Source organism: Ailuropoda melanoleuca, chromosome 4, assembly GCF_002007445.2.
Source record: "Ailuropoda melanoleuca isolate Jingjing chromosome 4, ASM200744v2, whole genome shotgun sequence".
Taxonomy (NCBI): domain Eukaryota; kingdom Metazoa; phylum Chordata; class Mammalia; order Carnivora; family Ursidae; genus Ailuropoda; species Ailuropoda melanoleuca.
Genome location: NC_048221.1, coordinates 93,256,505 through 93,284,127, shown reverse-complemented (window position 1 = coordinate 93,284,127; position 27,623 = coordinate 93,256,505). Strand labels below are relative to the sequence as shown.

General features: G+C 50.3%; 1 protein-coding gene across 4 annotated transcripts in view; it reads left to right on the top strand.

Annotated features, from left to right (window-relative positions):
• TGFA (transforming growth factor alpha) overlaps positions 1-27,623 on the top strand; it is a 100,643-nt gene that overhangs the window by 13,437 nt on the left and 59,583 nt on the right. For all 4 annotated transcript variants that reach the window (XM_034659323.1, XM_011219302.3, XM_034659321.1 and 1 more), the window contains exon 2: positions 22,009-22,062. In XM_034659323.1, the coding sequence (XP_034515214.1) occupies positions 22,009-22,062 (54 nt within the window). The remainder of the gene's footprint in view (positions 1-22,008; positions 22,063-27,623) is intronic.

Here is a 27,623-nt window from a genome sequence, read left to right as displayed (position 1 = left end):
TGTGTTTTAATGTCCAGAATATGGTGTGTCTTGGTGAATTCCATGTGAGCTTGAGAAGACTGTGTATTGTCTTGGTGAACGTAGTCCGTCTCTGGATGTCAGTGACATCGAGTTGCTTGATGGTGCTGTTGAGTTTAACCATGTTCTTACTGATTTTCTGCTGATGAATCTGTCCATTTCTGATGGGGGTAATCAAGTCTCTGACTATAATAGTGGATTCATCTATTTCTTCTTGTAGTTCTATTAATTCTTTCCTCCTATATTCTGACGTTGTCGTTAGGCACAGGCACATTAGGGTTGTAAAGTCACTTCACTGTTCTTCAATGATCTGGAAGCTATTTTGGGTCTCTCAGTGCCTGAAGGTCATCGCTGGTAAACTCTTCAGCCCCACACGGTAACTGATGCAACACTTCATGTCTTACCGGTGAATGAGAAGTCCAGTGAGGAGGGTTTTCTTCCTGACTTGGGTAGCAGAACTGTGCTCTATTTTAACTTACCTTATGGCGAGAAGGGAAAAAAAGAGTCATTACTCCATGTTCGCGGACGAGTGCTCTGTTAGGATCACGATAATGGGATCTTCTCTGATATAGAGGCCGTCATTTTAAGTACGTTCTTATGTTGACTCCTCTGTAGGTGGTAGAAGTTTTTGGCAAATGGACTGGTTATGCCCCAGTGAACCACTTGAAAGTTCGAGACTTACTCTTAGGAAAACAACATCAACTCACTTTGTAACGTGAGCTTATTTTCTTGTGAAGTGCCTCTTTCCTCTAGTGTGGAAGAGAGGGAAAAATAAACAAAACGGTCCTTTCAACTACATTGGATTTTTTGGATTTCAGATAAAAGGCAGGCCATTTTTTCTCTTAACAGTAATAACAGAGGCATTTGGAGTATCTCAGCTGTCATCCGATGTAGAATATATCCGAGTGATCAGACAGTAGCTGCGATTTCCTGACCCAAGCCTAGTGTAGCATTTGGTTCTTAATTCACCCGAACTGGCTGCTTCACTCATTTAATGCTGTGCTATGGAGCCGAAGGGATGAATAACCAAAATAAGATTGATCAGCTTGAAATGATGGATGATATTTATTTATTTATTTATTTATTTATTTATTTATTTATTTATTTTAGGTGATTTATTTTCTATGTGGATTGTTCACTTCAGCAAACCCTTAACGTGTGTCAGATCTTCTGCTGGGTTTGGTGATATTAATGCAAGAAGGGCCATGCCCTAGCCTTTGCCCTCAAGCCCTGGACTCTTGGCAGATTGTGGCAGAAGCCAGACACAGTTCTTTTTACAACATGACACGAGGTACATGGTGGGCACCTTGCTTGAGCTCAAGAGCAGGGTTTTGGAGTATGAAAGGGCAGGGCACGATCTGAGGAGCTGATGGCCATTGCTAAAAACAGTGCCTGGTGGGTGGTAATTTCTTTAAGAGTTTTATGTGTCGCACAAACTCCTTTAGCCCATCTAGCAACCCTATGAGATACGGTGATTATCCCCACTTTACAGATGGGGAAACTGAGGCACAAAAATGTTGACTTGTCCAGGGTCCCACAGCCAGCAAGTAGCAGAACCAGGATTCGAACCCAGGTCCCTTGCCTGCTGACCTCGTCGTCCTGCTGCTCTGTGTCATTCACAGAAGCCTGTGGATGCTGAGGTGCCTAGCGTTGTTCATGTGTGAAAGTGCCCTTTTGTTGCGGACTATAGGCTAAATGTAATCAGACTTTGCAAACAGCCGCTCCCTCAAGTTTTTTACCATCGTGAGAGTAATTGCCGTGCAAGTAATTGTCACGCTGGCCAACAAGCCATGTTGCCACTTCCCAGTGCTGGGAAATAGAAACAAATGTGGTCCAGGTCTTTTTTTTTTTTTTTCTCCTCTGGTCAAGAGTTAGCTGTTCAAGAGACCGATCATCACATGAGGCATCTGCTACTGGACATATTTTGTTGTGACCGGGGCACCTCTAAGAACAAATTCATTCATGGAGGCTGATATGCACTTATACTGTGCATTTTCTTTCTTTCTTTCTTTCTCTTTCTCTCTCTCTCTCTCTCTCTCTCTCTCTCCCTCTCCCTCTCCCTCTCCCTCTCCCTCCGTCCCTCCCTCCCCTTCCTCCCCTTCCTTCCTTCCTCCCCTTCCTTACTTCCTTCCTCCCCTTCCCTTCCCTTCCCTTCCCTTTTCTTTTCTTTCTTCTTTTTTTTAATCTTATTTAAATTCAATTAATTAACATATAATGCATCATTAGTTTCAGAGGTAGAGGTCAGTGATTCTTCACTGGCATAAAACACCCAGTGCTCATTCCATCATGTGCCCTCCTTCATGCCCATCACCCCGTTATCCCTTCCCCCACCTACTGTACATTTTTTAAAAAGTGTTTGTTTTAAAGGGGGATTTCTTCCATTTTTGCGGGCAGCCTGTCCTCCAAAGAGGGATGTGCCTGTCAGTCACAGTACGCGTGAGCTGTAGCCCCCAAGGCCTCTGCTTGAGTGCTGGCTTCTCCTGTCCTCCCTTCTGTGCCTCTCCAGTCGACCTGTCCCCCAAATAATAGCAGAAGATGGCAGAGTCTTTACCACTTTGGCTTTAACACCTTTCGTTCTTCACAGCCCCACTAAAGATAGAATCTGTGTTAGCACATTCGCTAGTAGCTGGCTTCCTTTAACACTCTTCACCCTGCACTTCAGCCGTGACACTGACCCACAAAACACACAGACATTTCCACTGACTTGATGGAGCAGCAGATCAGAGCAGAAAGAGCATTTACTGCTTGTACGTAGGAACTTCCTTCATTCGGCTGGGAGCCACCCTGAATAGACAGTTTCATATCTGGATCCTCAGGTGTGAGCAGGGCCATCGTGTGGACATTTTGTCAACGTTTAGTAAAGGTGGGGTTTTTTTCCGTTAGGTAAAGGAATCGTCCCCTTTGTCCCATCGTCCACAAGTCCCCCCTCCCCTTCATGAAAGTTTGTGTTGGGCCACTTCACTTTTGCAAAAGACCTACATCCGTACCTCTTTTTGGTAACCGAAAGAAATCTATAAAGGGAAATCGTAAAAGTGAAAATAGATTCCAGCATTTGTTTGCGGCAAGCTTTTAGAGAGGCAGCGTGTACCCCAAGCAGCAAGGGTGGTGCCACCAAGCTCATTCCCCCAAACTACACTCAGCATCTCCGCATCCAGCCTTTGTATGTTTGAACTGTGTCTGTGAGCATCTGTGCATTATCTCTATTTATTTGGTGCGTCTGTTAGCAAGAGGTGTCCTATAGTATCAAAAAAGCCCTGGAGATTATTTCTTGGGTCTAGAAATGCTCAAAAATGTTTCCATATATTGGGGCACCTGGGTGGCTCAGTCAGTTAAGTGTCCAGCTCTTGATTTTGGTTCAGGTCATGATCTCAGGGTGGTGAGATCAAGCCCCATGTGAGGCTCCATGCTGGGTGTGGAGCCTGCTTAAGATTCTCTCTCTCTCTCTCTCAAAAAGAAATGTTTCCATCTAAATTAGTGGTGATTGCCCCTTCACTTTGCTCCACTGCGGCTTACAGAAGGTTTCATCAGGTATGTATTAACATGAAACAGGCAGCGGGATGGACCACTTTTGCAATGACAGACCTCTTTCTGGAAAAAAAACGCAGGTTTTAAAAATCACTGTCTTATTTAAAGGACCTTACTTGGTCATCCTTTTCTAGAACACTCTCTCCGTAATTTGTAACTCCAAATCATTCACCTCTCCGGTTGGCATAGAGCACACTGCCCCCACTGCCGTAGCTTCGCCAGCCCCTCCAGAAGAGTTGACCCGTTGGTCATTGTGTACGAGCCCATCCTGCTGGCCCACGGCGGAGGAAAAGTTGATGTGTTAGGCAGCCAGGAAACTCAACTATCTCCCGAGATTTGAGCACCCAGATAGCACCTCCTCATAAAAATGCTGTTGTTCTCCGAGCAGAAGGCCCGCTTGTATTCTCCTCGGGGCTTCTCGCCGCTGCCCGTAGGCTCCCTTGGCCTTCGCTTGCGTCACCTCATCTCCAGCAGCCGCTATCTCGCGTTTCTTCCTGCGATGGATGCTCTGGAGCTGTGACATTCAGCAGGAGAGAAAGAAGAAAGAACGGCTTCGCCTTCTGGAACAGAGCAGGCCCTCTGGGTCCAGATGCCCCCGTGCTTGCAGCTGGCACCGCAGACCCCGAGGAACCCCAGGGGCATGGCGCTGCTGAGAGCAAGGGCGAGAAGGGGGCGGGAGAGACCCGCTATTGTCCGGCAGTAAAGAAAATAAAGGCGCTGGATCACTCGTAGCTGTGCCTCACTTACTCACCAGGGAACAAGCCTGTCCGGCTGCTTTCTCTTCCCGGGTGGGAGGCGCCGCCCGCACGGGCGGAGGGCTCTGCTCCAGTGGGCGACTGTTCCCGGGCCAAGGATGGAGCCGCTGTGTCTGAGCGCCGGGCAGCCGCTAGCGAGCCCTGCGGGGACAGCGCGTCCGAGGCCGCGCGGAGAGGCGACCCGCGGGGCGGGCTAGGCCACGGCCTAGGACGTGAGAAGGGTCTTCCCTTGAACGTGCCTCGTTAAATGAGGCAGGTACCAGCCGCCCTTGCAAACGGGGAAGAGGGTTGGGGTGCGGAATGGAGGCCCTTCCTGCGCCTGCGGTCTTCATCGCAGAGGCTGGTCCCTGCTCGGCTCGGCCAAGAATGCCCTCTGGGGGCCGTGATGTCATCTGACTCTGCTGCGAGCGGAGAAGTGGGCGAATGGCCTCACTGTTTGGCCTTAAAGATAAAGTCATTAACTTTTGTGTAAAAGCGTGTTTAGGCGCCCAATGAGGTCATTAGAAAGCATTAAAGAAGTCTGGATTGTTCTAAACCACCTACCCGTGCACTGTTCTTGGTTTTCCCCACTTTAGCCTCTTCAGAAAGGGCTCAGTTGTTTGTACCTGGGCTGTTTATCACCTGGTGAGCTATTTTCAGAGGCTCCACAGGCAGAAATTTTCTGAAAATCTAAGGCTTTGTTTATGTAAAAACCTTCCGTTTTAGGGTGTAGATAAATTGGTATGAACATCTGTTGATATTCTTAGGTACTGCCTCCCTTATACAGGGCGAGAAGAATCTACTTTCCTTTTGTAGTCCTACCACTGGGATGTCTCCAGGTGACCTCTTGCTCCGTTGACAGTGATTGTGTGTGTGTGTTGGGGGGGGGGTTCATCTAGAGATTTCTGTTCCTACTTCTTGACTTTTTCTTTCACCTTCCCTCTTCCCCTTATAGCTTCTGCAGTGCCTTGCCTGATACCTAATATTTAATGGTTGACAGATACATTTTACTGATGATGAATAATTTACTCCCAGAGCCTCTCTCCTCTTCTCTCTCCTTTTCTTTTTCCTTCTTAGCCCTTCTTCCAAAATAGTATTGACATAGCAGCAGATAGGAACGCCGACTTCTACCTTCCTTAGAGGGAAGGACTCTGTTCCCAAGGTTATGTGGCCTGTCCTAGCGCTCCAGCCCCACACCCATCTCACCACTGCTACACCCGCATCAGTGGGGATGACTGTCTCTGTGTCTCCCACAGGCACTGGGGGGTGGGGCGGCTATGAAGGACAGCAGAGAGCTGGGCTGTGCTTGCACGGGGCATAAAAGCTTGCTGCAGAGGCAGGACACTTAGGGCAGAGAAACCCAGAGCAGAGAATAATCTCTTGGTCTGTACATTTGCAGCTTGTGTGTCCTGGGTGCCAGGTGAGTTCATTTGCTTTGCTCCTTGTGGGCCCTTCTCTGTTGAGCCCAGGATGCTTTAGTCCAGCCTGCGGGCAAGAGTGGGAGGGACCTGCGGTGAGCAGGGTTAGATACTGTGTAAGCTTCCCGAAAGCCTTGAGCCCAGCTGTCACCATCCAGAGGCTGCCTTCTCCTGGATGTTGAATGTGTGTCTCACGTGTGAGCCTGCAGTTACCTTGGACAGAGATTCCTGAGACCTGCCTGGGGATAACCAGGGGCAGAAACTTCATTCCAGTTTGTAGCATTCTGGGGGATCTCAGGGATTCTGGGCAGACTCTGGAAGGGAACTGTCAGTGAAAGCTCTTGAGAGAAGTTTGAGAACATCAGGATCAAGATAAAATTGACTTCTGTGGCTTTGACTCTTGTGGGTGTTGAGCCTGCTAGTGGGTTTCTCTAGACCTGTATTCTTGTTTGTTTTTCTTTTGTCCGCTCTGTAATTTTTTGAGAGAGATGGGGTCCTCCATCTGAGGTAGACCGGAAAGGTTTCTGAAGACATTGATGTTTGATATGGGCCTTGAAGGTTGACCATGGCCTAAGAAGGTGAAGAGAAAACAGAGGAATAGTAGAGGCAGAGGCAGGGTGAAGAGAGGAGGGCCGTGCAGGAACGAGGCAGAGCACACCTCCCAAGGTCACTTCTCGAGGCCTCCCCCACCACCCCTCTCACCTCTCACCTGTACTTCTGCAGTGGTCTCATCCCCACTCCTCCAATTTCCAGTCTTGCCTCCATAAGGCTTCTTCCCTTCTCAGTCTCCCCAGTGATTCTCCTAACACCAACATCAGGTGCCATAGTCCCTCTGCTCAAAACCTGCCAGTGGCTATCCAGCTTGGAAAGAAATCCAGGCTCCTAGCTCTGCCCTGACATCTCCCCAGCCTTGTTTCCCACCACTGTCCTACTCCAGCCTTCTTGCTCTTCCTGGAATACACTGAGTTTACTCCTACCTCAGTACCTTTGCATTTGCTGTTTCTTCAGCTTTGAATGCTCTTCCCCCAGTAGATATTTGCAGGACTGATTCCCTCAGTGTATTCAAGTCACCATTAGATGTCACCAGTTCAGACCATGATGACTCTATTTACTCACACACCCCGCTCCATGATGAAGAAAACACTCCATTGTCTAAACTATTTCTTGGAGAGTTGTCACCATAGAACAGTTCTGATGGTGTCTTCTTATTTCAGAATGAAGGAACCTAGATTTTACGAAGTCCTTATGAAGTGCTCCTGCTCAAATAGGAGTTCAAGTGTTGGCTTTTGTGGTTCACACTACCTGACAATCTCTGGAACAGTCTGACAGGTTTGGCTTGAAAAGGAACTGAATTTATTCAAGTATTGTTGAGAGCTCTCTATGTGTCAGGCACTGTTCTTGGCACTGAGAATACAGCCTACTGTGAAAAGCTCTATCTCCCCCACTTGGTCCCAAGGAGACAGAAAATAAGCAAATAAGCATACAATAAAGTCAAGTTATGACCATGTTGGGGGTGGGGAGTAAGCCACTGGTTTCATCACCTTGCTTATAGGTCTTTACAGAAGGATGATGTTGGATAATTAGAAGGCCCCCTGCACTCTCTTGTTCCTTTCCTTCCTGAATTATTTTAAAAAAGGACAGGAGCAGGGGATGGAGCGTTCTCTGTAACTGTAGGTTCATTGTGGTATGATAAAGGTTGTGCTTGACACCCACTTGGGAGCCCACCCTTTGATGCAGCAAGAGGGTCAAGAAATTGGATTGGTTTAAACCACCCTTCTAGCAACTCCTGTATTCTGCTCCCTCAGTCTCAGAGCTGACAGCCAGTTGACAAGAGATTGAAAATTGCGTTCATAACTTGTCCTCAGCTGAGAGATAGCGTGTCTACAATATGTTATCTATTTTATGTCAAAAATCACCAAAGCAAGGCCAGTTGCCCTGAAACCAAGATACTGGATTTCTGTGGTTGTTTTGAAGGCCTCGGATTACTTATGGTACCTACCAGCCTCTCACTGGAAGAGGCCTCCCCTCCCCTCCCCTCTCTCTGGCCTGTCTCTCTAAGGAATGGGATTCTCCTTTGCTTCCTGTTCTCCGCCATGCTCTTGGTTTGAGAGTGAGACTGAGGACACACGGGAGCCCAAACCAGTCCCTGACCAGAGCGGCTCAGGGCTTCTCCCAGGGAGCCGCTATCAGGAAAGGTTTATCGAGCACACCCATACAACACACTTCACGATATAAGAGAGCTAATTGTACTTCTTGGCCTCCGAGCTTTCAGCCAGCTGGAATTCATAGCGATGGCAGAGCCTGGCCAGGAAGCGGGCCTTGGCCTCTGTATTTACACTCAGCCAAGCTGATGGACAGGGAGTGAGGCCCAGATCCGTGGGCTTCCGTGGAAGGCTGAGCAGTGTCTTCTCTGCATTTCCAGAGAAGTCCGATTCAAGCTGCTTCTGCCATGGCCTTCTTAGAAGGACATTTTACTTGATCTTAGGGAAGCAGTATGATGGGACAGTTTAGAACGTAGAGTAAAATAATTCTGTTTCATAGTGTTGTAATTGTCCACAGCTGTTTTTTTAATAGACCTTTTTTTTTTTGTAGTTTCAGGTTTAATAGAAAAATTGAGTGTAAAGTACAGAGAATTCCCTTCCTTACCCCACCCACATAATTTCCCCCACTATTAACATCTTGCTTGAGTGTGGTACATTTGCTACAATTGATGAGCCAATATTAGTACATGATTATTAACTAAAGTTAATGGTGTTTTTTTTTTTAAACAAAACAAATGAACAAGCAAACAGCAGAATCAGACCTTATGTAAATACAGAGAACAAACTGATGGTTGCCAGAGGGGAGGAGGCAGGGGGATGGACAAAATAGGTGGGGGGGGCAGATACAGAGCTCCAGTTAGGGAATGACTAAGTCACGGGAATGAAAGGCACAGCACAGGGAATGCCGTCAGTGGTATCGTAAGAGCGCCGTGGGGTGACCAAGAGGAGCCGCACTTGCGGCGAGCAGAGCACAACCTATAGAAAAGCTGAATCACTGTGTCGTACACCTGAAACTCACGTAACATGGAGTGCCAACTATATCCAAATTAAAAATGGTAATAATCAGAATAGCATTAAAAAGTAGCTATAAGCTCAAAGATAGTAACTACAGTGTTACTTAAAATCATAAATACGATGGCCAGCCGTCGGGAAAATGCTTAAGAAAGTATGGTACCGCCACAGAGCGGACCGTGCGGTTCCAGGGTATGGACAGTACTCGCGGGAAAGAATCAAGATCTAGGCCCACAAGCATATATTCAGAGGGAGAAACCCCAAACTGCTAATAAAAGTGGTATTCCCCCCCAAAAAAGTTCATGCTTTTTCCAGCTAAATTTAAGCTGAAGTCCCTAGTGTACACCGGAGCTGATTCTCTGTGTTGTACGTTCTGGGAGTTTTGACGAATGTGTAGTGACCCGGATCCCCCGCTTACACAGTAAGTTGCTCCGCCAGAAGCCCCCTGTCTTCCCCTAGTTATCTCTGCCTTCCTCCTAAACCGCTGGCAGCCACCTATCTTTTTATAGCCTCCATAGTTTTACCTTTTCTAGAATGTCCTATAGGTGGACTCCCACACAGTTCAGAGCTTCTTGTGATGGACTTATTTTACTTAACACTATGTATTGAATATTCCACTGTCTGGAGGTACCACAGTTTATCCATTCATCTAAAGCCACTATAAAAGTGTGTGTGGGTTTTTCTGTGGACTTAAGTTTTCAATCACTTGGGTAAATACCAGGAAACTCTGTTGCTGGACCATGTGCTTACCTGATGTTTTATTTTGCCACAAACCACTCAGCTGTCCACCAAAGTAGCTATACCGTCTCACCAGCTGGTTTTGCTTCCTATACCACCTTCATCTAAAAGGAGTCCAATTTTTTTCTAGGCAATGCTTCGGGAATACACCGAATATTAATCAAGACCCCCTTCTCACTGCGCTCCTATCTGGGGATTTAAACATGCAGGCTGCCACCCACGTTGTTCTGTCATTCTCTTATTCTTGCCTGAGCTGAACCATCCTAGTAGAAAATGTCCTCTTTTCCCTGCTCCCTCTTCCCTTTTGCTTCTCCTCTCTACCCTTCTCTCCCTCCAAAAGTTCAAAAAAGTAAATAGGGAAAAGGGCAGGAGCAGATTGGTGGGAGAGATCCCATTCCCATTTCCAAAAAGAGAAGAGCTACTTTGTCTTCCCAGGTTTTTGGTCTCCCTTTAAAATGCTTTGACACCACTGAAAGGTACATGATGCTCTCCACCCCCAGAAATGTAGGGACAGGCATGCCCTGTCCTTACTGGTGTGTGTCCTGGAGGCAGACAGACTTTGCCCATACGACTAAGTGCTTTGGGGGCATTCGCTGAATGGCTGTGCCCCCTGCGTCTGGAAGAATCCACATTGGCCGAGGGAAATTTGTCAGGGGCCCTAAAATTGGGCAGTGGGCCAAGAGACGAGAAAACATCCCTCCTTCTATCAGTTCCTCCCCCTTAGGGCTTCTGGGAGTTTCTTTGGAAGCCCACGACTATAAAACACTGGGAGTGGGTGCTGTTTGTGCTTTGTCAGTCTCGTTACTTTATAGGTAGGCTTCATACTGTGCAACCCAAGTGCTCCGGGTTAATGCAGAGAGACAGATGAACATGAGAGTACAGGGAATCGCGAGGGGGGAGGGGAGCATCCCAGTTAAAGGAGAGCAGGCAGATCAGCAGGACCCCCCCACCCCCCTCACGAGCTTCCTGAAGACCATTTACCAGGCTCTAATGAGTGCCACCATCCATTCACATGACTTCTGGCTTGGTCCATTTCCTCTGAGTTTTGGGTACTTCTGCACATGTGCAATTGGAGGCTGAATGCCCTGTGCTGGAAGGGACTATCCCTGGTGGGGAGCAGGATTTCTCAGTGGGGGTGCACTGAGCATCTTACACAGGACAAAATCCTGTGTGTTACCTCAACTTAGCATCCCTGCTCTTACTGCCTAAATACCAGGAGTGCCCCCCAGTCATTGCGACCATCAGAAGCTACCCCATGAGTTTCCAGAGGCCCCCTAGGGGGAACTGCCAGCAGTGAGGGCCCTAGGGTAGGGGTGGCCAGCTCAGGGTCTCCCCATGCAAGGTTGTCAACCCAGCACCTCCTGCCTTCCCCTTGTCTGGACCCTTTTCAGCAGCTGGTACCTGCACTTGTCCCCTGGGCCCTCTCTCACCCATTCTCCTCTCTTCCTCTCCTCCTGCCCCTCATCTCCAGGGCGCAAGGAAAAGCATGTAGACATTTTCCCAGTCAGCAGTGTGATGGGGGTTGAGAAATGTAAGGTTACAAGAACCTCAGGTTGTTTTCCCCTTAACTCTTACGAATCTGTAGTTCTGGGAATCTTTTTAGCCTCTGTGTAGCCCCTGCTTCTCAATCAGTGGCCCCCATCTGATCACGTGAGTTCTCCCCAGGGGTGTTCTGTGGCCAGCCTTGAGAACACAGAACACGATGGAGGCCTGGCCGTGGTGATTAGCGTTGGTGCAAGGCTGGCTGTCCCCTCCATCCACCACCCCTTCCCAGGCTGATGCTGTATCGATCTGAAATTCTTCCAAGTCACGCTGGTATTTATCTTGGCCCAAGCATCGCAGTGCCTTTCACAGGGTGATTCTGGGGGTGTCCCGAGTGAAGCATCAGGAAGGGAAGAGTTTGTCACCATCAAGCTATTAGCATGGAGGAAATGGGGCAGAGTTCAAGGATTGCGTTTTTCTTTTTTTTTTTTAAATCTCCTCCTGGTACATAGCCTGCTTCCAAGCCACTTGCTGCGAATGGTGTGTGCCTATAGTCGTGACGTAGCTGAAGGATTGGCTGGGCTCTGTGGGAACTGCTGAGAGGCTAACTGCTGGTCGGAGGTCCAAGCCGAGCCACTGGTGACCCTGGGTGTGGCAGATGGCCCTTTTGGGGCACAAGGCCAGGGGAAACTGAGACATGGCCATGGGCCTCCGTGGAGAGGGAGGGGGAAATTATAAGGTCCCGGGGGACACTGCCAGAGCTGGCATTTGATTTCTGAATTTCCTGGCAGCCAGGTCTCAGCCCACCTGGTCCCAGTACTGAGGGAACTGAGCCCTGCAGGTAGGTCCACTGCATCTGCCACTTCATCCTGGCCTGGTCTCTAGCCCATTCCCCCACTCCTTCTCTCCTCTGGGACTCTGGGAAAGTCAAGCGTAGCCCTTTCCACAGCTGCTTTGATGCCTCAAATCGGTGTCAGGCAGCTGGCACAAGGTTTCAGAGCACCTCAGCTTGGCACAGCGGCTTGCGGTCGCAGACCTCGGTCCTGGTTGAGCCTGTTGGTGATTCAGCATCCGGGGATCTCCAGCAGGCTCGGGAGGGCTCCGTGATCCTCACCCCGCTGCCCCGCAGTGCCCGGACAGGGCCCTCCGCCAGCCAGCGGGGGAGCAGGCCTGCTGGAAAAGGAAGTTTGACTCAGTACCCAGCCCTTGGCCCAGGTCTTTGCTAAGGCTTTAGCTCTGCCCAAAAGACGACTGCTTCCTCCCCACAAAAAAGGGCGTAGCATCGGTCCGTGTGGGTGGGAGCGGGCCCAGGGCCAGTCCTGCCCAGAGGAGATGCCTGCTGCCGCCTGGTTAGCCCATCTTCTGATAAAGATACGTTGTCCCTGAATGCTGTTTGCTTCAGAGGAGCGGGTGCTCTCAGACCACCAAATCAGTGGCCGCGTGGTTCTAGGAGGCTCGGAAGTGGGTGGGCTGTTAGAAGAGGAAGATGTCTACGTGGCAGTGTGAGGTGTGACATCACCCACCAGATCTCAGAAACAAAGGTATCTCAGCGGGCAGCCTCCGCATCCTCCTGAGAGGGTCTCTCTGGCTTTTTGATTTAGTCCTTTCTTCTTCTGCATGCCTTTCCAGAAGCCGGGAAGGGCACACATCACCTTTTGCAGCTGCATGGTTTCTGATGCCTGCGTACGTGGTGTCGGTCCCGGCCATTAATTAAGATCGCGAGTGTAAAGAGCTCAAAGCGTTTTGCAAATATATTCCCATTTGCCCCTTGAGGTAGGGGAAGGAACACCGGAACCAGTTCTCCTAAACCAGACATGGCGGGAGATGAGGTCTGGGCCGGGAGAGGGAGCGCAAGGGGGCCGGTGCACGTGAGTGACTGTGTGGGCCCCGCACCCACCCGGCGCTGACGGGACTGACCGTGTCCAGGGCGAAAGGAGAGGGCGTGCCTGCTGGAGAGGTCAGGAGGGTGCTGTGGAGGACGTCAGGGTCTAGTGCACCCCGAAGGCTGGGTCCAAGGGGCTGGGGCAGCAGGAAAGAATGAGGACATTTAGGACACTGAACCAGGTAGACGCATTTGGGGGGGGAGCAAAGGGCTTGAATAGGGAGCATGAGAGAGACTCGCTGAATGCACATAAGTGTGTTGGCTTCAGTTGCGTCTCATCCTCTAGACTGTGAACTCCTGTGGCAAGTCCTGCCTTTGCCCGAAGAGCCCCTGAGCGCATAGAGCTCAGCACGCAGACCTGGGGCTGGCCCTCTGCTGCTCCAAGCCATTCACTCAGCGCTGGCCCCCTCTTGACTCTGTCTTCTCCTCCTTGCAGTCACCAGGGCAGGTCTTCCTGTTTTCTCATAAAGTTTTCGGGAAAATCCTACAAAATGAGTTAAGCATGTGAAAATGAACCTCTCTGGAGTCTGTCAGCAGGTGCCCAAACAAGTCAGGGTCATCTTGGCATATGGGTTCCAGAGACTCCCTCCCGGCTCCAGAGAAGGATGGCACTCCGCACTCCTCTTCTCTACCGAGGCTAGTTCACATCATTATTGAAATAGAAGACACAGGGGTGCTTGGGTGGCTCAGTCAGTTAAGTGTCTGCCTTCAGCTCAGGGTCCTGGGGTTGAGCCCCACATCTGGCTCCCCGCTCAGCGGGGAGCCTGCTTCTCCCTTTCCCTCTGCCTGCCACTCCCCCTGCTTGTGTGCGCACGCTTTCTCTCTGTCAAATGAATAAGTAAAATCTTTAAAAAAGAAAATGAAAAGACACATTTTAACTCCCCTCACCCCCCAGGAATGATAGTGCAGTCAGACATGTATCATGGAGTGCAGTGGGAATGGCTCGCCAGGAACTGGGAGCATTACTTCTCATAGGAAGGGTATGTTGTGGACACTGTAAGAGAAGGCACTCTTAGGCCTTTTCTCGGTCTGCAGCACCTGGGCCGGAGTCGGCCGTGTAGCATGCTCAGCAAGTACTTCTTTTTTTTTTTTTTTTTAAGATTTTATTTATTTATTTGACAGAGATAGAGACAGTCAGTGAGAGAGGGGACACAAGCAGGGGGAGTGGGAGAGGAAGAAGCAGGCTCCCAGCAGAGGAGCCTGACGTGGGGCTCGATCCCATAACGCCGGGATCACGCCCTGAGCCGAAGGCAGACGCTTAACCGCTGTGCCACCCAGGCGCCCCAGCAAGTACTTCTTGAATGCATGCACGTGTGCCCTGTTTCGAGAGTCGTTCCTCTCCGCTGAAATCAGAATGAGAACCAGGAGTTAGAGCTGTGTCTCTGGAGGGCCTACCATAGACGTGAGGAAGGAATTCCGAGGATCAGCTGGTTTTCCCATGCCCCATCCGCACACCCTCAGCACTCACCCCTCCACTCGGTTTTCAAGCTGGTGACCTCTAGAGAAACTCAGTTCAACAGACATGCATCAAAGACCTGACTAGGTGTGAGGCATGGTGCCCGGTGTGGGGGTAGAGATGAGCCGCATATGGTTCCTGGCCGCACCAGAGGGGGAGACCGAGAAGATGGGAAAACTTCAAAATTACAAGGCAGAATCAGATAAGGCCTGCTCTGAAGAAGAAATGATTATTTCTGACATTTGGGTGGCGCTTTGAGAGGCAAATCTGACTTCCACGGTTGGAGGAATGGGGAGGGGCGTGCCAACCTGAGAGATCAGCAGAATATTCCGGCAACTCTCGGTGGTAGCTCCATGTGTTGTGTGTTTTTTATGTGCCACTCTGTATCCCACACGTTTTCCATGGGTCCCCTCCCCCCATTTAATCTTTATTACAACCCTGTGCAGCAAAGAGCTATCTTCAGCTCTTTTTAGAGCAGAGAAAACTAGGGCTCAGGCAGTTAAGTACCACAGAGCCACAGGGACTAGAGTCTGGACCTGGGTCACGTGAGCCCATAGCTCCAAGCCAAGGGAGGGCAGGTCGTGTGCAGGGAAAAGGGAACTGTGACAGGCAGCTGGAGTCCATGGGTCCAGAGGGAGTAGCAGGTGGAAATGGGGTTTGGGACCAGGTTCTGTACCTCCCATCTCTGCTCAGGACTGGAGACTGGGTTCTGTGAGCAGGAAGCCTGTGGGGAGTTTAGAGGAAAGAAGTGCTATGGTCCAGCAAGTGTTTCAGGAAACTCACCCTGGCAGCAGGAGCAAAGGTAAAAAACGCTGTTGGCAGGCAAACCAGTCAGGCAACTATTGTGATAGCCCAGGAGAGATGACGAGGCCTGAACTGGGGCATTGGCAGTAGGGATGCAGCGGGGTGAGGGGGGATGGATGAGATAGATGATGTGGAGGCAGGCTGCGGAGGAGGCCTGGGCTTGGACATGGGGTAAAGGGGAGGGAGGGGTAGACGATGGCTCTCGGGTCCTCAGCCCCGCCTAGAAGCCAGGAGGAGGCGGAACAGGTCAGGGATGAGATGAGTTTATTTTTGAACACATGGTTTAAGGTGCAGGCTTCTGGAGAGTGGTCAGGGTGCTGGGGGCATAGCGTCTGTGGAAACATGTGATCAGTATGGTGCCTTTGGCAGCCCATCCTCATCTGCCTTTGCTTTCTTATGGAAGATTCAATTTTTCTTTGGCTTTGTGTACTCCATTTCATTGCATTGAATCCTTGCAGAAGCCATGTGAGGAATTGTCATCCTTATTTATGAATGAGGCTGCCGAGGCTCGATGAGGTTAGATAACACACCCAAGGTCTCACAGTTGGGATGGCAGAGCTCGGATTTGAACCCAGTTCTGAGGGCAAGGCTCCTTTCTGCTCTGCCATAACAGACCCTGAGTCAGAATTAGAAAATGGTAGACCGTGCAGTCGAGACGCCCATCTGCTCATGTCTTCCTCCCTGACCCTGAAGGTTCATCCTGAATACTTTGGCTTTTTCCCATCTGCAGATATACTGAGATGGATATGGAAAATACCTATGAGCCTTCAGGTAACACTGGCTTATTTTCCATGATGTCATAATCATGAGGTGTTATCTTAGACTCATCAAGGTGGACTTTGCCACTTACGGCCACCCCAGGGGTCATTGGGGGGGTGACGGAGAGTCCCAAGCTCACTGACCCAAGTGCATTCCCTCGTGGGTTGTGAGCTTAGAGTATGTTATCAAGACTGTGTTGAAAACGTAGAGATAGAAAGTGCTTGTTCAGGGTTCGATTTAGGGTCTCACCCGTCTTCTGATATTTGATGTAAACGCTATGCTAAATTGAAGGACAAAATTACCATAAACCAAGCTGGCTCCCTGAAACAAGCACACAAAGGCTTTACTTTGACTGATCCTTCTTCAAGGCGGGGATCCACCTATGGAGTATTGGAATGGAGCCATTGGGTCCCCCCGTCCCTGGCTGGATGGCTGAGGAAGGTGGACAGCCCTGTATCTTCATAGATGCCTGGACTCTATGGACTGGCAGACATTCTGGCCCAACTCTCTCATTTACGATAAACAGCCTAAGATTGAGAGAGGTGAAGTGATTGGCTAAGGGTGACGCCATTCATAGCTGACCCTCATCTCTGGGTTCCCTGTGAGCCTGTGTTCCCTGTGTCACAATAGATACCCGGCTTCTCTGCAGGAGAGAGGAGGAGGCGGTGGTCTTTTCTAGCATGTCTGTGTTCTTTGTACTTCACAGGAGAAGCAGAAGCAAAGTGGGGCCCACTGGACCTTGTGACAAGAGCTTGCAATGGCTGTCACTTATACACTAGGTGACCTTGGGCAGGTTACTTAATCTCCTGTACCTCTACTTTCTTACCTCTGAAATGGGAGCATGACAGTATCCTATCCACTTCCTAGGGCTTGCGTTGACTCTCGAGCGAGACTGCAGGGCATGGAGTAAGTGCTTGAGCAAATGTTACAGCTATTACTTAAAGCTGTCAGCGCTGTGGTAATTCTGTGACTGAATCATGTGAGAAGGGAGCTCAGGAGACCAATCAGGCCCTAGTGGTTTTCCCTCTGCCACCTGCCACTGGTATAGAAATGTCTTCCTGCTTCACTTGTTGCATGTCATGGCTCCGTTGGGGCAAAGGGGTCAGGACCTCACCTCTGTGGGTTTGTAGCTAAAAGCTGCCTGCTCCCTGCATCGCTGGTTTCTTTGCTGTGCATTGTGACCCGCCACCTGTTACAGGACACTATTTGAAATAAATTCTCTACAAGGCTCTCTCCTTGGGTAGCAGGATCCAACCTGTGTTTTAAAAGCAGTGTTCCAGATACTGGGATGGTGGAAGAAAGAGCCCTCTGTCCCATAAGCCCGTCTGCCCAGGATGATTCATTCCCGTGTCACATATTTCTAAACTCTCCCTGCTATCCCCAGAGTATTCCTAATCCTGTCTGGCCAGTTCTTCCACAGATTCCTCTGCAGCTTTGCCTGACATCCTCTGAAGCAAGTGTCACTATGTCTCTGTAAGCAGGGACAAATGTGAATTGTCACCTCTTCCTTGGAGAGAAACCGTAGACTGTGAGGGCCATGCTCCCTACACCGGGATGATGGGGATGCAGGTGGCTGCTTTCAGCCATGACATTTATGGGTGTTCTCGCCAGGGGCAAGCTCCTAGTTCCCGGTCCTACCAGACTCCCTCCTTGTCCTACCTGCGGTGCGTTTGTTCTCTTTTTCTTTCTTCCTAACCACTTCTTACCCTGAAACCAGCATCGTCCCGTGGATCAAAACCTCTTGCATTTAAAAATACTGATAAAGTCCTACAATATTACAGTTTTTGCTATGCACATAAAATCCTGCCGTGGTTGCAGGTAAATCTTAAATATTGAAATGCGGTTCATAAGGGAAGAGGCCTTAGAAGCCATACCAGCAGGTCCTTGGTCCTACGTGACCTGCTCACACGCATTTTTGTGCCCACACAGTTGCCCTGTGCGCGTCCCTGTAAACCTCAGGCCAAACTGTAGGATTCTCTCTTTCTAAGTACCACTCACCACTTCCTGAGCTCCAGGCTGTGTCCCCTATGACCTTCCAGCCCTGATTACAGCAGGAGAGAAAGGGGGGTAGATCCTGGCTGCCCTCCCCCCCAGCACCCACATTCTATTCTGCCCCTCTCCCCTGCCTGCATTGTTTCTTTACCCATGGGTCTTTTTTCAGCACCTCCTTTAAATCCAGGGTATCCTTTATCCAGAAGGATCTACAGAACCCTCTCGCCAACCCCTCCACATCTCCCTGACACCACAGCCTACCCTCTACCCTTTCACTCAGGCAGCCTGGCCTATGGGAACTTAAAATGGATGAGATGTGGAACTCTTGATTTCTGGGGGGGAGCAACTGATCCAAACAGTGGACTGAGTCAGAGCTGGGAAGCAAATACTGGCTGTCGTAGATGCCAGAGCAGGGCAAGGTCAACTCCGCTGGGGTTGCCAGGGGCCTAAGGATGCTTCTCCCAGATCTGGGCACTAGAGCTGAGTGTCCCCAGAGGAGGTGGTCACGAGGCTGACGGGTGGGAGAGGATAGAGGGTGTCCCAATCCCATGCATGAGTGAAGGGCTGCACTGAGGGACTGGGATGTGTGGGGGATGCTGCTCTGTGGCTCAGGGGAGATAGGGGCTCGGCACCTCTCAACAGCAGTTACCATTGACACATCAGTGGACGGGTTTCATGGTGGCTTTGGTCTGGGAACTCACCAGATAAATATGTTAGCCTCTTTTTTGACATTCTTTCTGTTTGAAACACTAAGTTGCAAACAGCTGAATTATAAGCACTGCAACCCTTATCCCCCTTGAGGACAGGCCTGGGTTTCCACTCCTGTGGCTGGGGAGCCACTTTCACTGGTTTGTCCCCCCCCCCCACTACTTCCCCTTTTTTCTTTTTTGAAGTTCATGATCCAGGGATTCCTCTCTTTGGAGCTCCTTAAGCAGAAATATGCTGGCGAGAGCAGCCTGGAAGAGATTCCTGCCCCTGAGGGAGGCCGCTGGTGGGGCCCCGTGGCAGGCGAGGGGAGCCTGTGGCTGTGGCCTTCAGGCCCCCATCTGAACTGTGTGTGTTCTTCCTGGAGCCACTGCGTGTGGCAGCTGTACCGTCCACACACAGGTGCCCCAGGGAAGGATTGCCTGTGTTTCGGATGAGCCTCAGAGCCTACCAGAGCCACAGGTTTCTGGAAGGCCTTCACACAGCCTGGCTTTTGCAAGCACAGCCGTGGGGCTGGCAATTTGGGCACCTGGCCTTATGCAGATTAGGCAGCTGGGCTTGCCCCTCGGCAGACCTGGCTCCTAGTGGGGGGAACTGGAGGCAGCAAGAAAGTTCCAGTGGATGCCTTCAGAACAGAGGGGTCAAGCTTTGCTGCTAGGCCTGCTGAATTTATTGTTCAGACTCATTTGGGGGCCGTAGCTGGTGAGACACACCTGCCACCTTTCGTGACAGACTATGGTTAGAGGATGGTGAGCGGCGTGATGATGAAACACTGTCCTGGGCATGGGCTTTTGGACAGCCTTGAACTTGAACTTGACTGCAGGAGCTTGGGCAAATTCTTCACCTCTGGAAGCCTCCATTTCCTTGCCTGTAAAAACCACGTGTTTCCGGAGGCTGGACCAGAAGGCAGGGAGGCTGGGAGGAGCCACATCATGGGTGATCACGACTGACTAACACATAAAACCCGAATGCTGGGCTCGGAACTGGTGCCTGTCCAGTAAGAGGCACCCTCACCTGGTGGGGGAGGGCAGTGAAAGAGATCTGACCCCTGTCTTTTGGTCTGGGACCCTCGGGAAAGCAGAGGCCTCACCTCTCATCAGCAGAAGTTGCGCCTGAACCAAGATCACAGAGAGCAGCTCAGGGCATTATGTTGTTCACTGTGAGATTTTGCGGGTATAGAAAGGAACTATTCTTCTCCATATTGCTCCAAACACCCAGTGTCTTTCATCTGTGGAACATGGTGGTTTTGCAAACTCTGATGAGTTCCCAGAATGCCTTTGTGAGCTTGGCAGCTGGTAGCTTGACTGGTGAGGAAGAGAGCGGGCGAAGTAACCTGCCCCACAGCTGGGGGAGGGGCCCGTCCACAGACGCCAGAGTCGGTGTCTGTCTCCGCTCTGTCCTGGCTGCAGTTGGACAGTATTTGCTTTCTTGTCTTGGCTTTGCTCAAGCAGCGGTTGATATGGAGACCAGGAACTGTACCGGCTCTGCTTTCGCTGACTGACAGGATATGGGGCTGGGGAGGGAGGTGGCAAGATAAATCATTGGTTCGGGGACAGTTTGTGACAGGCCAACGGCGCTTCCTAAGAGTTATGCAAAGAATCCCCATGTTCTCTATGTTACTACGGGTCACTGGCTGACTTTGGCCTGGAGTGGTTTGTGGCAGTACCAGCAAAGTCAGATCATGACCGGTCCCCAGCTGGCCATGTGGATCTGGCCGTGGCAGGAATGCCTCGCTCGGATGCTTGGCGTGTGGATTCCAAGGAACCCTTAAGGGCCATACTTCCAAATGAGCAGCAAGAAAAAATTGCATGGAGGAAGGCATTTGATTTCACCCACTTTCTCTCCTTGCCCGCTGCCCCTACTCTAGCCGCAGTCTCTGGTTCCTGGGCTGTGTAGGGGTCCTTGGGAAATCCATGCAGACCTCCAGGAAAAGCAGGCTGCTGTTTCTGTGATGTTTCTTCTTTCAGAGGCCGAAAGGAAAGCCCTGAGCATGATTGCTTTCCCTGTTCCAAATACATTTCTCCCCAGAGACTCCAGGCCTTCCGTATCTATACCCTGAGTAAAAAGGGGAAAGGAGCCCTCACAACCTGCGTTCAAGAGTGTGTGCTAGTCGCGTGCGGTGGAGCGGTACCAGCCCACGACTCTGCTTGTTTTCTGTGCTGACGGGGTCCAGCTGTGTGTGAGCGAACCCATATGTGGCCCAGCCTGTGCGCTGACACCAGGCTATCTTTCTGCATTTCAGTTTTAGGAAGTCATTCTAATTTAGTGCATGCTGATTGCATAACTCCCAAGAGGTTCCTTCTTTATTGGAACTTTGCTGCTGTTTCCAGAAACCTCCGGTACTGTAATGGGAGGGCACAGAAAGTCATCTGCTGCCGGCAGGGGCATCTTCGCGAGCGTGCAGCGTCTGTCGTCTCACCGAGTCCCCATGCTCACATGGGTCCCGATGCTGGGGTCTAATGCCGCGTGGTTGCAGTCTTGAAATTCTTAATAGTCTTACCTTTGAATTTGTAGTTCGTAAGTGAAGTCCAGTGGGACAACGGAGTGTGTCCTAGGGACTTGGAGCCTTGGCTCCCATGATCCTACTGACTGCCACCTCCCTGCCTCACCCCTGCCCTGCCACACTCTGCCCCTGGCAGGGCCTGGACACAAGAAAAGTTGGTGTTAGGTGCGTGCACCTCACAGCCTCTTGGAACAAGGCGTGGTGACAGCTGTCCCCATCCCAGGCTGGCAGCTCTATGGCCTCTTCAGTGGGTCACTAGACAGGGGCAAGGCTCTCCCCTACCCCTGATCCAGGTACCCGATGCATCCAGACACAGATGTTGTAATACCCTTGGGGGTCAGCTGTCTGCCTCAGTTGGAGTCCTTGGGAAGAAGAAAGACCTGTCTACATGGCCCTGCCCTGGCTGGGTCACAGCACATCGTCCAGCTGCTGGCGGGAAGAGAAACCAGCCGTTTCCAGCACTTGCACACTCGTCCCTGGGGCGGCTGGGGGCCTGTGAGGTGCAGTGCTCAGCCTAAAAGGATCCTCGCATCTCAGAGAGAGGTGGCATACACAGCAAAACAGCCATCGTGACACGCACAACAACGTGAATGTGCTTAATGCTACTGAATTGCACACTTAAAAATGGTGACGATAATAAATCTTATGTGTGTTTCTTTACAATTAAAAAAATTATACAGTATTAAAAAAACAAAACTCCAGAACAGGTACAGAGAGACCATGGAAGGAAGGAAAAAGCTTTCTATTGAGTACCCTTAATGGCACTTTTTTTGCTGCTTTTTGAATAGGGGTCCCACATTTTCCTTTTGCACTGAGCCCCCCAAGTTGTGTGGCTCTCTGTAAAACTGCCTGGTCTTTACCTTTCAAGGGGCCTGCCCTCAAGTCCTGAAAGCAGTTTGCCGAGCAGACTCTTACCTTTCCTCTCTTCTCCCCACGCAGGTCTCTTGTTGGCTGTGTGCCAGGCCTTGGAGAACAGCACGTCCGCTCTGAGTGGTGAGTCCCGTCCCCTCCGTGGGGGATGGATGGGATGGATGGGAGCAGACCTGGGCTGGTGGGTGGAGGCTGCCCTCGGAGCCTCCTGTGGGGCTCCTGCCCTTTCTGCTCACACAGGGCTGTCCCCTGCGACCTGGCTGCCCTTCACACCAGGGGCCCAGTTGCACTTCTGAGGGGGTCTTCATTGCAGGGACCAGGGGGCTGTTCCCCCTCCCCGAAGGCTTGCCATCTTCCAGCTCTGTTCAGACAGTCCGTGTGGGCAAGGGTGCTGGACAGTGGAGCCTCAGGACCCGAGAGCTCGGGACCACCCCAGTCTCCCAGCTCACATAATCATGTGTCTAAAGAGGAGCCCAGGTTCCCGAACCCTCTGTCTGCTTCTGCCTGGTGATCTTGGTTTCGTTATGTTATGGTTTATCTTGTGACATGTCTAGTAGTATTTCCCTTATTTCATTTCAAAGATCCTAGATCAACATACTGGGAGGTTTGGGAAGTGTAGAAGGGGAGCGTCTCCTGGCCAGAGTACTGCAGAAGCGTCCGCTGTCACATCGCGTGTTGTTGTTAGCCTTTGTCTGGGGGCGCTCATATTTTTATACAGCAGTTAGTTGTGGTAAGGAAACGATTTTTTTTTTTAAAGATTTTATTTATTTATGTGACAGAGAGACAGCCAGCGAGAGAGGGAACACAGCAGGGGAGTGGGAGAGGAAGAAGCAGGCTCATAGCGGAGGAGCCTGATGTGGGACTCGATCCCGGAATGCCGGGATCACGCCCTGAGCCGAAGGCAGGCGCTTAACGACTGCGCTACCCAGGCGCCCCTAAGGAAACGATTTTGATTCCTGCTTTTTATTTTTTAATTTATTTTTATTTTATTTTATTTTTTTATGTTTAGTTAGCCAGTATATAATCATTAGTTTTCGGTGTAGTGTTCAGCGATTCGTTAGTTCCGTATAACATCAGTGCTCATCACAACGCGTGCCAGGTGTTGTGATTCCTGCTTTTTAAACTCGAGTTTTCAAGTTGTTCTTTTCTCCATGTTGCTGGAAAGTCTTGAAATTTATCCTTTTAATGTGTCATGTTTGGGGCGCCTGGATGGTGCATTTAAGCATCCAGCTCTTGGTTTTGGCTCAGGTCACGATCTCAGGGTTGTGAGATTGCACCCCACTTTGGGCTCCACACACAGTCGGGAGTCTGCTTGAGATTCTGTCTCTCTCTCTCTCTTCCTCTGTCCCTCCATATGTGCCGGCTTACTTGTGCTCTCTCTTTCCCTCAAATAAATAAATTAATCTTTTTAAAAATGTCATGATGTTCCACTAAGATGGACATGCGTAATTCAATGAAGCATTCTCTGTTGGATATTTATGTTGCCTCCAGCTTAAACTGTGATGCTCCCTCTTCATGCCTAGAAGCTTTTCCCTTCTTTTGGATTCTTTCCTCAGGGTATGTCTCTGGGAGCACGAATAAATATATTTATGACCCTTGTAACAAATTGCCAAATAGCTCTCCAAGTGAATTGAGCTAACTTTTATGCCAGCAGCGCATGAGTCTGCCAGTTTCGCTATTCCCTTGTTGACATGGCGTGTACTCCCACCTGTTACTGTGGGGGACCCCTGCTGCTTTGCTTGTCTCTGGTTATTTCAGGAAGGTGCATATGGCGGGGACGGGGGTGGCTCTTATGTATTCATAAATTCTCTAAACAAGCTCACAGTGTCCCTGGTACCTTGCCGTTCTCCTCTTCCACACCTTCCCCTCCAAACACACTGGAGGGGAGGTTGCCACTCCCACTGGCCCCACACTCTCCCCCTTGAAGCGGTTATCCTTGATGCAGCTAATCCCTTAAGGTGTCCAAGCCATTTGGTGGCCCACGATGCCACAGAAGGAAATGCTGTACTGCCTCTGAGTTACGTGTGGCATAAGGGTGTGTCCATCTGAGAGCAGTGCTTCAGAGGTCCAAGACCTACCAGAGTTTCCACTTTTTAATTACCTCCCCCGTCACAAAGGGCTTGGACGTGAATATATTGGGGGTGAAGTGGTGGCATTGGTTTGTGACTCCACCACGCTGGTCTCAGAATTGCTCCATCTCTCTTCCTAGGATGCATTTACCCCCAGGTGCCTCCTCAGCCCCCCCCGGTCCTCACTGCAGGACCCAGTAGGCAAAGCGCCAGGTTCTTGGCTGAGTCACTGGCAGGTGGTAGGTTGCAGCGATGGCAGAGCTGATACTTCCATCCGGCGATGGCAGAGGCTGATGCAACCAGGTCCGTTCACCCTCCTCCCCATCTCCATCCATTTGTACAGACAGGAGAGGCCTAGGGGTGTCCTGCCTGAGCCTCTTGCCTCAGGTGTGGCTCCTACCAGGGCCCCTTGGAGGTTTCCCAGTCTTTCCTGAGCAAACATGGGAAGACCTGCTGTATTCATCCCCAAATGACTGTCCTTGCTGCACGAGTGACCAGCTTCTCTTCCATCTTTCTGGACTTGCTTTTATGAGAACGTCTCTGACATCAAGTACCTGATGTTTACTCTTCCTCGTTATGATATATCTTCACAAACTCGTCACGCCCTGCTGGGTTGCACGGTACCCTCTAACGGCCTTAGGGCCGCTCTGTGGCCCAGCGTGGTGGGTGAGAGCAGGGGCAGTGCCACGACCTTGAGATCCCAGAGCTGCGGAGAAGGGAAGTGGGCTGCCTGTCTGGCCTCTGCCTTACTGTTTGATAGGTCACTTAGCTAGGGGACTTGGGCCCCAGAGAGCTCGATGGAATAGCTCTTTGCATTTTTACTTATTCTCCACCCTGCCCCACTGGACTCAGAGAGGAGTCCAGAGAGGGCTGGGCGAGGGGACCGTCCATGTGGCAGGGATGGTATCAGAGCCACCTCTCCAAGGGCTAGGGCTTTACGACTGAATCAGGCTTGTTTGCCTAACTTCCTCTTCCTTTAGGGAATCCTTGAAGATTCCTCAGGCCCTGGGAGGCCTTGAGCACCCCCACTCTGTCCCTACCAGACATAACTGAAACCCTGTTGTGGGTGCAGTGCAAACTGGGGACCACCCCACCAGCCACACTCACCACCCCAAACATTGGATTGCGTATTGAACTCCTGCCTAATTCAATAAGTAAAACGATTTGTTACTGTGTACTATGGAAATCTTTATACACAGAAGAGAAATAATAGTAACATCAGTCCCCGTACACCCATCACCCAGCTTCAGCAGTTAGCATCATGAGCCATTTTTCTTTCCTCTATTCTCGCACCATTTGATTTTCTTCCTTTGCTGGGATATCTTTTTTTAAAGATGTTATTTATTTATTATTGGAGAGAGAGACAGCCAGTGAGAGAGGGAACACAAGCAGGGGGCGTGGGAGAAGGAGAAGCAGGCTCCCAGCGGAGGAGCCTGATGCAGGGCTCGATCCCAGAATACTGGGATCACGCCCTGAGCTGAAGGAAGGCTTAATGACTGAGCCACCCAGGCGCCCCTGCTGGGATATTTTAAAGCAAAGTCCATTTCACTTGTGAGTGGTACTTCTAGCTCACAAGTAAGGGCTTTAAAAAACAAAACCATAGTCCCATTACACCAACAAAAGCAACAGTAATCCTTTCTTGTTAGATCCTTAAATTTGGAGGGCAGATGATACTGCATTCAGTGTTTTGTTTTACCTCACTTAATTTGCATTTCCTTAAATGTTTTCACCTTTTGCATTATATTTCCTTTTGGGCGAACACTATTTCTGTTAAGTGTGGTCCTTAATAGACCGGGTGACTGACTTGCACGTCTGAGTCCCTCCTAACCCCTTGTGCCCTGGACGTGGCTGGGCTCCCTGACTAAATCCCAGAACGATCCGTTTAGGTGTAAAGATGGGTTGTTGTAGGGCAGAAGCTATACAAGGCTTTATCCATGAATGTGCAAGTCTCTCCACTCTAAGGGTTGACAAGAATGAGAAACCATAATGGACATAAGAAGGTTTTGAAACATTCTTAAATGCTAGTCCTGGAGCACAGGCACACTCGGGATTCAGCTCTAACATTTCGATGGAGCAGCATGGAGAGAAAATTGCAAACTCTGTGTGCCAGTGAAGGGTGGCGCATGAACTTGAGGAAACGTGGGGCTGATCCCATGTGGCTTTCTTGTGCTTTTGGGAAAAAAAAATTTTTTTTCCATGATCTTATTACTTGAAAGTTGCCCTTGGGGCGCCTGGGTGGCACAGCGGTTAAGTGTCTGCCTTCGGCTCAGGGCGTGATCCTGGCATTGTGGGATCGAGCCCCATATCAGGCTCTTCCACTATGAGCCTGCTTCTTCCTCTCCCACTCCCCCTGCTTGTGTTCCCTCTCTCGCAGGCTGTCTCTCTGTCGCATAAATAAATAAAATCTTTTTAAAAAAAAGAAAAAAAAAGAAAGTTGCCCTTGGCCTTTCTTGTTGAGGTTTCATTGTTTTCTTCCAGTCTTCCTCTCTTAGATCCCCAAATGTGAAGGGTAAATTATGCCAGAGGCATAGGAAACTGGCATTGCTGTTGTCAGTAAATGCTTTTCAGACATCCACTTTGAGTGGGATACTGGAGAGATACACGCCTTAGGCTGGAGGTCAGGAATCTGGGGATTGGGTCCAGCTGTCTGTTTTCGCCAAGCCCCTGGGCAAGCTGTCCATCTGTCTCCCGTTTGGATCTGAGTCTCCTCGTCTGTAGGACTCGAATCAGGAATAGCCTGTAAGATTTTTCACATGACCACTCTGATAAATTGGTAGAGATTGCTTGGAGGGCTTTATTGAGAGGGATTATAAGGCTGCCTTCAGGCTCTTAGGAAATATGGCCATGATGCATGGGTGTTGCCTGCCATGGACCCTAGGTAGGGAAGCAATAGTGTGACTGCCGTGTATTTCATTCTCTTGGAGTCAGATGCTCTTTTATACTTAGGTTCGACAGTTCTAGCTGCTGGGACTATACAAAGAAGCAGTCCTTCTCCATCCTTGGGCCAGGGAGCCCACCACACAGATGAAAAGATAGCATGGGAGCTCATAATGTCAGCCTCACGATGACCTAAGTGCACCTCGGCTGACTGCTTAGTAGGTGATTTAGGAAATAGTTGCTTTGGGACTCGAGTCAATAGTCTGGGGGTGAAGACAGAAAATTTTTATCTGGTTGGTTGTTCATTTGTAAAGCCTGCAGAGAAACCTAGCTGGAGGCAGAATGACGGTGGCAGCAGCTCTGGCCTAGAACATCTGTCACACCCTCCCGAAGAAGGAGTTATGACCTATCTTCAAAAGGCACCTTTTAATGCCCCTTAAAAGGGACAGAACGCAGCCGGTTAAGTTGTTGGGTGGCTCCTTGCTTAACCCTCTGAAATGTTGCGCCTTTCCCAGGCCGCCCATCTGGTTCTCATGTTTTCATGAGACTCAGTGTAATGGCCGAGGGGTGTGGTGAGGCCCTTGCTCAGACACCTGGCAGCAGGCTTCGGGCTTCCCCCTGCCATCGGCCTGGCTCGATCTGCATGCCTCTTGAAACCTCTGAACTTTTCCTTCCTCTATCCTGTGTCTACCCACCCAGCTGGAATAGGGGAGTGTTTGAAGGCTTGCTTCCGTGAGT